General features: G+C 32.7%; 1 protein-coding gene across 21 annotated transcripts in view; it reads right to left on the bottom strand.

Moving 5' to 3' along the window:
* The window catches only part of LOC145249540 (uncharacterized), a 917547-nt gene that overhangs the window by 680689 nt on the left and 224345 nt on the right, over positions 1–12513 (bottom strand). For all 21 annotated transcript variants that reach the window (XM_080111167.1, XM_080111174.1, XM_080111165.1 and 18 more), the window contains one exon: positions 9961–10004. In XM_080111167.1, the coding sequence (XP_079967293.1) occupies positions 9961–10004 (44 nt within the window). The remainder of the gene's footprint in view (positions 1–9960; positions 10005–12513) is intronic.

The raw sequence follows: 12513 nt of genomic DNA, 5'->3' as shown, positions 1-12513 counted from the left end.
TCTATATGTTCTTCAAAGCAATATTTAAAAAGAATATATTAGCTTTGTGGATGTGTCGTGTGTAGTTCCTGAATTTCAACTGACCGCAACGACATCTATAATATAAATCTCACCTGTTTGTTTAAATGTATGTATGTATCTATGTATGTATGTTTATATGTCTTGCAAAAACATTCAACAAAGGCAACGGATTTTCATGAGATCGGTATCATGTAATCAATTAACATCAAAGAAGGAGGACAGGTGTGTGTCTTTAAAAAATTACATGGCAAAAGACTTTTTTCGCCGGGATTCTCAGGCGGGGTTACGATTTCTTATAACTTTTTATATGCTATCGAGATCATAATATGTAACACTTACGAAATGCCGTCGTAAAATCTTCTATTTCATATATATATCTTGCAAAATTTGGGGAGTGAATTCGTTTTCTCTCTACTGCTCCTGCTGCTGCTGCTATGGCATGAGATTTGACCTAGAAAACCATTTGGGTTTATAAACACTTATTTTCGACTCATCTAAAGTGACTGCCTTCGCGGTGTTGTGTTATGTCATCAGACTATTAACTTCAAGGCTTTGGGTTCGAGCCTACCGTCATCCTAAAAATTTTTTTTTTTGTTCTTTTTTTGAATATTTAAACAGGGTTATTACTTCGCTTATTGTTTTGCTTTGAGTTACTCCCAAACACACACACACCTCTAAACACCCGGGCAATGCCGGGTACCCCCGCTAGTATTTATATAAATAAAACATTAGATGTATGTTTGTGTGTATGTAGATATTAACAATGACCGATTCTATGCATGCGTTAGATGACGTTGTGACCTGATTTACTTTAAATAGTTGAAAAACCGAACAAATTTCATGTACGTCGCGTTAGCTCAGTTGGTTAATGTCTTGGTTCATTAACTAAACGTTTTGGGTTCGAATCGTGGTGTAAGATTTTTTTTTTTTTTCGATTTTTTAAATTTAAATATTGAACTAGTGTTATTTAAGCCATTTTTCACGTAACGTTCGTTTTTCTGCTTTTTTTTTTTTTTACTTCGCTTATTCTTAGCGACACCCAAAAACACCCAGGTACCCACCGATTTAAAAAAATTTTAATATCGAAACAGGCTTATTTAAGCCATTTTTCACGTGTTCATTTTCTGTTTTCATCGTTTGTTTGCCTTATGTTAGTTTTTATTGTGTTCTTTTTTATTGTTTGATCGCCGCATAGCGGGGAAAACAGAAACTGGCTGCCACAACTTGACGTTGTCGCACCTGCTAATTTCGGTTTATAAACGTCAACTTAACACACTTATCAATTCATCTGTTCCCATGGTCGAGATGGTTAGGTCGCAGGGTTTTTTTTTTCCATTTCCTTTCCACCTTCGCGTCAAACGTTCGGGGTTCAAGCTTACCTTTATACTAAAACTATTTTTTATTTCTTTTACACCTCCAAACAACCGGCCAACGTTTTTTTTAACAGGGTTGTTTTGATCTACACCCCCCCACCAACACACACCTCCAAACACCCAGGCAACGCCGGGTACCCCCGCTAATATATATATAAAAGGCAAATGCGGTGCGCGCATTTTTGTATGTCCAAAAAAGGCTTTTTTCGCCAACGATCCCGGGGTCGTTACTAGCGCTTAGAAGTGTTTATATACCCCCTAGATTATAATATCTAGGATTTGGGAACATGCGTCTAGATTTATTTACAGCGACTTTTACAAAATTATTGCTATTTTGGCTTCTCACGTGTTGATTCGGCTTTTTCCTATAAAAGCGAAACTAATTCAAAGCTAACACAATGTTCTCGGCAATCGCACCGTGAACGTCCACAAGCAATCAGCTTTAATGCGAGGAAAATTCCTTATATCAGACGATTGCTATTCAATTTGGACAATCCCTTTTTTATGGGGAGCTGGTTTCGCCCCCAACATTTTGGGGAAACAAGACCAGCCAATGTTGAGTAAACAAACAAAAAAAACCTGCCCCTGCAGTAAATGTTAACCCCATTACTTCTATTTGACCTCATTAATGAGGTCAAATAGAAGTAACGGTGTTAACTTTATTGCGGGCACCTGTCACTCCAAACATCTTACCGTTACTATTTCTTGATCAGCAAACGGTTAACATCGCACGTTTTTTGTTTTTTTTCACACTTTATTTTTTTCCAACTGCGCCTCAAGGCTTCGACTTTGATTCTTCCTACTTACCTACCAAAACGATTTTTTATTATTCTTTTGTTTTGATTTACCCAAAACCACACACACCTCCAAACACCTGGGCAACGCCGGGTACCCCCCGCTAGTCTATAATAGAAATCTCATCTATATGAATTTATGTATGTATGTATGCCTCGCAAAAACTTTCGACAGAGATGAGAGATTTTCACAAGATCGGTATCATTTTGAAGCTCGACCCTTCAGACGACAAATATCACAAAATTGACTGATACATTAATTCCTTCACCTTCTGGGCACTTTTCTACAGGGCGGGGTCGGTTTTTTTTATGATATTTTCGAAAGTCATCACCTCTTTGCGATTGTCTAGCCTTAATCTAAACCTACATCACTTCCAGTTTGATGATAGTCAACAACAGCTAATGCGTCACTTTTTTTTTTTTTAACTTTCTTTTCATCCTTCGCGGTACGGGTTCGAGCCTACCTGCCTACTATCACTTTCTTTTTTTTGCTCAACACACACCTACAAATACCCGGGCAATGCCAGGCACCCAAGCTAGTATATGTATATAGACAACTCTTTATATACATATAATTTCATGAGCAAAGAAACATTTATTAAAATTTTACTTATTAAAAGACTATTTCTTGCTTAAGAAAACTTGGAGAAAGATGGTGTCAAAGGGAAATAACTATTACATGCCTGATCGTGCTTACATTGATAAAAAAAAAAAAAATCCATTGTATAAATTACTGTAATTTTCTACATATTCTGTAGTCAATCTTCAGTAATCTAAACATTCAAGAACCTCCAACTTGGAGCTCTAAGCACACAACACTATGTTAACAAAACAAAACGATTGATTAACGATATGATTCATGATTCAATTGATAAGGATTTGGTATATTTGAACAAATGTAACTTACGCGTGCCAATCAGAGAGCGTTGTCAGGCAGGGTTGATGGGATTTTATTTTCAAAGTGTAAGTGCGTAAAGTGTCATATCGAAATAGTTTTAATCGCATGCATGAACAATTAAGTACAAGGTTTCTTGAATTCGCTTAGAATGCAGTGAAAGTCGTCCTTCAGAAGTGATAAAAAAAAAGCAAGTAGATGGCAAAAAGACGAGAGTAGTTATTGCTCTTGGATTTTGTCAGTGGAGCAGAACAAACGTATTTTTGAAAGTCTCCTTTCCTCTATACTGCTACTGTGTCGTAACTACAAAAACAAATGTCCAAACTGCAAAGCAATAATGGGTGTTGTTTTCATTATAACATCTATTACAACTGCTGCTATGAAAAGCGACAGACACGACTGCTGTCACAAAGAAAGAGAGAGAGAGAGGAACAGGTCATCTCTATACTCAGCTACAATATTATGAGATGCAACTAGGCTCTGCCTTACTACAACCAAGGATCAGATGTCACCAATAACTACACTTAAGATGCATGGCCATCAGTTTACATGGCAAACATTCATCCGACGACACTACAGTTGAAAGTAATGTTTCCAACATTTGCGAAACATTGGTGAACTTTCACCAATAACTTAAATAGACAAGGTCCCAAACAGTACTGTCCTGGAAAGCAAATATGTTGAAACAGGAACATATGGATAATTTTGAGACACAGTGGCCTAGAAACAAAATGGCCACCTGAGTTATATTGAAAAAAACAGAAACTGAATGAAACTGAAACAAAATAAAATATCAAGGTGTTGTGTAATTATTTAAAAAATTATTTTATTCAAAAGAAAAGGATTGGCTATTAATCAACACTTGGCAATCTATTGAATCCTTTCAAAATTGTCAGCCAGCTTCATGACAAGATGGAACATTGTTATTTCTCCAGTTTACTTGAAATCATTGTAATAAACATTTACAAAAGATTTTCGGGTGCATTCTAAGAGCCATTTCCTTTTTGCTTTCTGTAAAATATTAAAATTCAAGCTATGCGTGCAGGTTTCATATTTACTTCACAAACTTTCAGTTTCAGTTTTTCATGAATGTTTCGTATTTCAGAATACTGAAATTGTGCAAGCATCTTTTTTAATCTTTATCTATATAAAATTAAGCTTTTCATTGCACTGACATTGACATTAAAAGCCTACCTTTTCTATTTGAGAATTATTAAAACAAAATTCTTAATATACTCAGTCATGCATATGCAAACAACTAAATAAAGGTTAACTAATCTACATATTCCTTTTTAAAAAAAAAAAACAAGTAATTATTCATTTTTATGGTTTCGATTGGATTTCATTTAAGTATTACGCTCAGGTCTATTTATGCATATTTTCTACATAACTGTGTAGCATTCAAGATGAAAACTTTCTAGCACACAACCATCTATAATATAAATCTCACTTGTCTGTTTAAATGTATGTATGTATGTTTTGCAAAAACTTTCGACAGAGGCGACGGATTTTCACAAGATCGGTATCATTTTTAAGCTCGACACTTCAGATGACAAATATCGAAAAATTGACCAAAAAACATTAATTCATTCACCCTCAACTGGGCACTTTTCTACAGGGATGAGTCGATTTTTTTGTGGATATTTTCAAAAGTCATCGCCTCTTTTCGATTGTCTAGCCTTGATTTAAACCTACGTCACTTTCGGTTTGGCGATGGGCACAACAGCTTATACGTCACTTTTGTTTTTCACTTTCTTTTCCTCCTTTGCGGTATGGGTTTGAGCCTGCCTGCCTACTACTACTTTTTATTTTTTGTGCTCGCAAGTTTCCTTTTTTTTTTTTTTGTTTGCTCAACCAACCTCCATTTTGTTTTCCGCATTTGCATCGCAGGTTCGAGCCTACCTACCTATTACAACTTTTTTTTTTGTTCAACAAACACCTACAACACCCGGGCAATGCCGAGCACCCAAGCTAGTGCATTTATATATATAAGTGACTGTGTGTGTGTGCATGGACAGTCTCTACCAAAATCTTCTCTGAATTTTTAGTCTACAGACTTGAAATTTGATGTATAGAGAATTTTAACCCATGACACCAATTTAGCCGGTAAAAATAGCTACTAACAGATCAAAATTGAAAAACATTCACCTTGGCAGAAATAAGTCGACTAAACCTGTTACTTCTGCACATGCATAAACATACAACAGTCAAATAACATTTTTTGCAATTTTTGTACATGTACGGATTTAGATCATATGGTAATGGATAAGCCTGAAGAGCTACATATTTTGGTTTCGATTCTAGCTGATGGCACTGAAGTCATTTTTGTTGTTTTTTTTTAACTTTTGAAATCATTACTATATGTTGGGTACAATATAATAATCAATAGAGAATTGATTCTATAATGAATACAAAATCTGTATAAATTATATCATATTTAAGGTTATTTTATGACTAGGCAATGCCAGGCAACCTGCTAGTTAATAAAATATAAATTTTCTCTTAACATTCAGTTATTCATTTTAACATAGTTTCCCATGAGAAGTGAAGAGAATTTTAATTACATTTTGATTGAAGATTTCAATGTTGAATAATAACTGCACAATTTATTTTTTTTTTTTAATTTTATTTCAATTTCATTTAGTTTCTGTTTTTACATAAAACTCGAATTCACACAGCCATTTTGTTTCTAGGCAGCTATGTCTCAACATTACAGACATATTGGAGATCTAGGCAGATCACAGTTATGATCCAAGAAGGTTCGCAAGAGCGAAGTAAATGTCTTAAATATTGACCAGACCAACTGGAAAACAACAGATCCCAAATAGTCAGACTCAATGACGACAGATGATGCCAAAAGGAATTCAGTCAACAGCATTGGAAAGAAAGAATGAGAGAAAAGGCTCTACTCCAGTCCAGACCAACAGATCAGCGTCAGACTTCAGCCACACCCGATGCTGAAGCAGAATAAAAACCGAGAGTGCAACTCCATAGTGATATTAAATGCACCTATTATACACACACATCTATACAAATACACATGTGCACACAAATAAATATATATAAATACATATGTACACACACACACACACACACACATGTGTGTGCGTGTTAAATTAGGCCCAAATAAATGGGAAGTAATATGATCTTGCCTGTAGGTTTTCATCTTATTTAATTTCTCTGTAAAAAGATACTAACATAATCAATCCTCCAATGACTAGCATTCAACAAGAAATAAAGTTTCCATTTCAAGTTAAAAATAAACAGTTAATGTAATTCACACACTTCTTAGTAAACAGGACGCTTACTTTTAATAATAAAAAAAAAATTAGGACAATCCACTGAAAAACATTTAACAGTTGCAAAATAACAAACACAGCACATGTACAAAAAAAAAAAAAAATGAACTAAAATAAAAACAAAATGAAAAATGAAATGAAAGAAAAATATTTTTAAAAGAAAATAAAAATTGAAATAAAACAACAAAAAAAAAGATAAAATAATTCATTTTTTTCTAAATCAATCTTTTTTTCTTTTCTTTTTTTTTTTTTTTTTTTTGAAACATAAAAATGCATCTTGACCCATACACCCCAGTAGCCTCATTTCGGGACAGCTCAAGCAAGAATCAACGACGCTTGTTCAGACCCCACCCACCCTGAATGCAATTCATGCACTTATTTAAAATCTTTTTCAGACCATCAACTGAAAAACATCTAATAATTTCCCAAAAATATAATTGAGACATAGCACAGTTCTAGCCATGGAGCTAGCACAAGTTCTCCCAAAGCCAAAAGAATCCATGTCATGTTGACTGCAGTAGGCTTTGCCTGCTCTCTTTCAGTTTAGTTTATTGCTAATCACCTGAGGTGTCCCTACTGGGAGTGCTAATGGGGATACCCAGGCATATTTTGCAGGTCAGAGTGTTCCTCCTCTGGGTCACTGACTCTTCAATCCTACTTTCTGGCCTTTGTGTCACGTCACATCTTCCAGTGATGGGAGGAAAATAAATACCTAGCACATGTTCAAATAATAATAATAATAATAATAATAATAATAATAATAATTAAAAAAAAAAAAAATTATGGGTGGTTCAAGAATAATCATTTAAGTCAATTTTTTTTTTAAGCATAAAAGTGCATCTTAACCTGCACAACCTTTTGGCCTCGTTTGTAAGCAACTCAAATAAGAATCAATATTTTTTTTGTTAGGCTTTTGTGACTACATGTCATAGATGTTATAAATGTATGGTTAAATATGTTCATATTATCAACTTTAAAAGCATACAAAAATCTATAGGAAAACTATCATCACATTATTACATAATGAAATTTAATGAAATGTCAATATTCTCACTAAGACTCATACATATTACAATAGAAAAATGCAAGAAAGAAAAGTTATATGGTTAAGTTTAAACATGGAAAAGTAAAGGACTAGTTGTTAAAACTGGAAAAGAAAAGGACAAGATATGCTAATAAAAAATAAATTTATAAATTAAAATATTGCAGCATTAAGAATTGATTATATAATGTTAAATTGAATTTAAAAAAAAAAAATTTAATGCTGTAATATTTTAAGTTATAAATCTATTATATTTTTTACTAGAATATCTTGTCCTTTTCTTTTCCAGTTTTAACAACTAGTCCTTTTCTTTTCCAGCTTAACCATACTACTTTTCATGCTAACATTTTTCTTTTGTAATCCATGATTTTTGCAGGCTTCCAATAAATTCACTTGTTCTTTGTTTAATTTCAGTCTTATTTTTTTGCCCCCATAAACACATATGTAATAACAATGTACGGCACTCGTCTGCTTCAATAAAATCCCCCCTCCCCAATTATCTCCCTTTCATTCTCTCTGTTTCACTTGTTATTTCTCTTTTTGCGACAACAGTGAATTAGTAGCAACACTCGTGATCTATAAAGCTGTAATAATTGTTTGAAATTTGGTCGAAAAATGAGTGAGCGGTGAAGCTTTAAAGCAGTTCTAAATGATTAAAACTGCTACTTAACCATATATTCAAACACTACTGTGTTTGAATGATATATATATACACACCTCTATAATGTTTTTTGTGTGTATATTCATATTAAAACCCACTTTTTTCTATTTATTTAAAAACAAAATACAATTTTATTATATATGGGTCGTGGAATTGCATTTACTACCAAACGATCTAGCTAATTTGCATATTCTTTTAAAGATTCATTTTAATTAATTCCCTATTAGTTTTTTCGGATCATCTTTATTGTAATTATATTCATGCAGATATTCTACATGATTTATACTTGCATAATATTTGTGTAAAAAGTTTATAGTAAACACAAAACTCTTTCCATATATATTCATGTATATGTATATATTTTTGTTTAAAAGAATTTTGCCTGCCAAACTCCTTTCAGACTTTTTGGTCTACAGACATGAAACTTCATATATAAGGTATTTGAACCCATGCAAAACTTTATATTTGGATTTTAGCCCAGGAAAATCTGTACAAAAGTGTAAAAATTAGAAAAAAAAATTAAATTTGCCCAGTGAAGATTGAACGACAGCATTACAAATATGCATGCATGTATTGGTTCATGTTTTAATTTTTAGTCTTGCAGCAAGTCTGTCTTCATAGCTCAGTCATTAATGGCAGAGGAAAAAATAAATCGTAAGCTAAACGTTTGCGTTTCGATTCTTGGTAGTGGTGCACAAGTCATTTTTTTTTTTTAACTGTAAATCATTACTATATATTGGATCCAAAATAATATATGGCCCTATCGGTGGGGTATTAGAATACGTCGACTTCCCTCCTGCAGAGGGTAAAAGTCCCTCAATGGGGGTCCTGGATATGACCTTAAACTATATCCAGTGGTGAGGCCCCAGCTTGTGGGCTTTGGGGAGTGTGGAGCCACCCTTTAATTACCATTGCTCCCAGGTCCACTCTGACCTGGAGTTGTAGTACCTGTACTTTTTCTCAATGCAAGAGAATTTTTGTTGATGTAAATCTAGAATATGAGCACGCTCAACTTTGGTAAGTTAGCTTGCTTTAGGCATGGTGACACCTTTACACAGTGATTGCTAATCTGTAACTGAACTAAAAAAAACAATTTATATCTTAATTTGATCAAGTGTAAAATGCCTCATTTTATAAAAATGTAAATTTCAGAATTAAATGTTTCAAATGTAGCTTTCTTTTCCATAACCTTTTAGGTTGTAGCGTTGGTAATCTTAAGTTGGAGGAGTTTAAAACCTATCTTAAAAAACCAAAAAAAAACAAATTTTTTAATGGTCTTAAATTTTTGATTAGGAGTGTGTATGTGTGTATACTTTATATATATATATATATATATATATATATATATATACACACACACGCACACATGCATAACATGCTTTACCTGGTTAGAATGTGATGAAGTTATTTTAATTTTTAATTATACATTTTTAAGCAGAAAGTAGACAATTCAATTAAAAATGAATTATTCTCTTTGTGATTTTTATTTTAAGGTGATTATTTAAAAATGTTACATATTAGCAGTTATCTGGGCCGGACTAGATAATTTTTATAGCTAAGTATGTTATATTTAAAAGAAAAACAAAACAAAAAAAAAACTTTATCACAATGCAAATAATTTTCTTTTCTTCCTCCGGGCACCTAACATCAAATGGACTTTTCATGAACAGAGTTTATTTCTATCAACTATGAAAACACATTACCAGGAGATTGTTTCTTTCTTTTATTCATTCCATCCATAATTTTCAATCCTCTCATAATATTTAACTGACCATCTATCTGTCTCAACCCTAATCCCTGAATGGCTTTAAACCTTAATAAATGGCAACTCATCAGTAAATAAAAAATTTAAAAAAAAAAAAAAGATATACTTACATAAACCGGAGATTCTGTTGGCGAAAAAGCCATGCAACAGTCCTCTGAAAAAAAAACAAGTAAAAGAGAATGTTTTAAAATTTATTTTGGGCATTTATTTATTTATTTATTTTTTAAATAAAATTAATCTTTTGTAACCAGGTAAGTTATGCATGTCATATCTCATGGAGGAATATTGGGATTTGGGGGAGGGGAGGGGCGGTACTTCAATATCTTTCCTTTTTCGGAGTTGGGTTGTCGATTTCATATTTTTGGACTTTCCATGGTTTCTTGCTGGAACTTTCTCCACTGAAAATTTATTATTAAAATATGTGACAATACTTTCACTTGACACATCATTTTTATTTTAATTTTATATGCAGATACAGATACGTTCTTCATAGAAAAGGAAACAGATAGTCACAGAAAACATCCATCACTCATCAATAAAGAGAAGCAAACCGTCAGTACAGTCATTTCTGTTAACTTATTTGTAAAAAAAAACAAGTGAAGCATCCATGGTCCCCCGTGAGCGCACAGTAAATGAGGCATAAAAAAAAAAAACAAAGTTCAGCATTTGCTTCCCCCACTCCACCCATTTAGCATCAAAAGACTCCAGGGGACGTCAAATCCTAGTGAAAATGAACAAACGGTGCAGTTTTAGACTTTAACATATGTAAATTTGAGTTCTGTACCATGCAAAAAAAAAAAAAAAAAAAAAAAAATAACAAAGTCCATCATTTGCCCCCCCCACTCCACCCCACCCCCATTTAGCCCCAAAAGTCCCAAGGCCTTAACATATTTAAATTTGTGTCCAGCATCATGCAAAACTGCTAAATAGATATATACAGACAATTTTGGACAAATATGGTAAAATAGTCCCCAAAATCGAGTGTTTTTATTAGCCCTAAAAGAGTGCCTGGGGCATTCCCAAGAGTTATTGTGAAGTATAGACAAACAAAATTATATAGAAATCAGTTAGTTACAACTTTTCAGAAAGTTTTACAAAAATCCAAGGCATCAATTTTTTTTAATAAGCACAAAAGCGTCCATTTTAACCCGAAAGGTGTCCCTAGAGGGGCAACCGGAGTTTTCCCGGAAAATCCGTTCTGTTACTTTTTTACTCATATCATGTTTAATGTTTGTGCAAAATTTCGAAAAATTTCAACGTGTAGTTATTGAGAAAACTGGACAAACGAACGGACAAACAGACAAGGTGAATTTACAGGCCCACCCACCTTTTGTCAGGGGACCAACAAACTTTTTGAATTTATGATTAATAAAAAGGCTAAGGGGCGGAGTATAATTGTCATTTTTGGTTTCTCTCCACCGGAAATTACCATTTAAACGTTTTATCACAAAGCAAAATAATTAACAAAGTCTAAACCAATTCAGATTATTCTCCTTTTTTTTTTTATTATTACCATGCTTAAATTGACTTAATGAATATAAAGATAATTTATAGAAGGCAATGCATAGGTGTAACAGATACACACAAACTGATGCAAAATAAGTACCGGTTAAACGAGCTGTACAAATTGATCATAAGAAAAATCACACAGATTATATATATATATATATATATATATATATATATATATATCTCATTCAAACACTACCATGTTTCAATATATGGTTCAGTGGCAGTTTTAGCCATTTAGAACTGCTTTAAAGCTTCACCGCTCACTCAGTTTTTTTTTTTTTTTCTTTTACCAAATTTCAAACAATTATTACAGTTTATCGATCACCTTCTCAGCTTATATTGTGAAAAAAAAAAAAATTCAATTTCCGTTCAGTAAAGCAAGTTATGATGAATTTACTGGTGTTCACAATCGCAAAAAAAAAAAAAAAAAAAAAAAAAAAAGTAAGGTTTTTTTATGACTAGTTTCCATAGCAACCACGTCACTTTACCGACTAGTGTGTCTACTAATTCACTGCTGTTGCGAAAAGAGAAGTAACAAGTGAAACAGACAGAATGGAAGAATGGAGGGATTTTATTTAAAGCAGACGAGTGCCCTACATTTTTATTACATATGTGTATGTTATGTTCATGGGGGCAAAAAAATAAGACTGAAATTAAACAAAGAACGAGTGAATTTATTGGAAGTCTGGAAAAATCATGGATTACAATAGAAAAATGCGAGCATGAAAGGTAATATTACTTACACATGGAAAAGAAAAGGACAAGATATTCTAGTAAAAAATATAATAAATTTATAACTTAAAATATTGCAGCATTAAAATTTTTTTTTAAATTCAATTTAACATTATATAATCAATTCTTAATGCTGCAATATTTTAAGCTATAAATTTATATTTTTTACTAGAATATCGTCCTTTTCTTTTCCAGTTTTAACAACTAGTCCTTTACTTTTCCATGTCTAAGCTTAATCATATTACTTTTCATACTCGAATTTTTCTATTGTAATTTTTTTTTTTTTTAACGCAGGAATCACCAATTATCAAGACCCAGAGGCCACGCGAGGATAAGTTAATGGGTATACATTAATCAATGTGATTATAGCGTAGTAAACATAAGTAGTGGGAATTTTGTAAATTGGATTACTTAGGAGG

The sequence above is a fragment of the Euprymna scolopes genome, chromosome 28 (genome assembly GCF_053919585.1).
Source record: "Euprymna scolopes isolate OS-2025 chromosome 28, ASM5391958v1, whole genome shotgun sequence".
Taxonomy (NCBI): domain Eukaryota; kingdom Metazoa; phylum Mollusca; class Cephalopoda; order Sepiida; family Sepiolidae; genus Euprymna; species Euprymna scolopes.
Note: the sequence above shows the minus strand (reverse complement) of the source record. Positions and strands in the feature narration are given on the sequence as shown.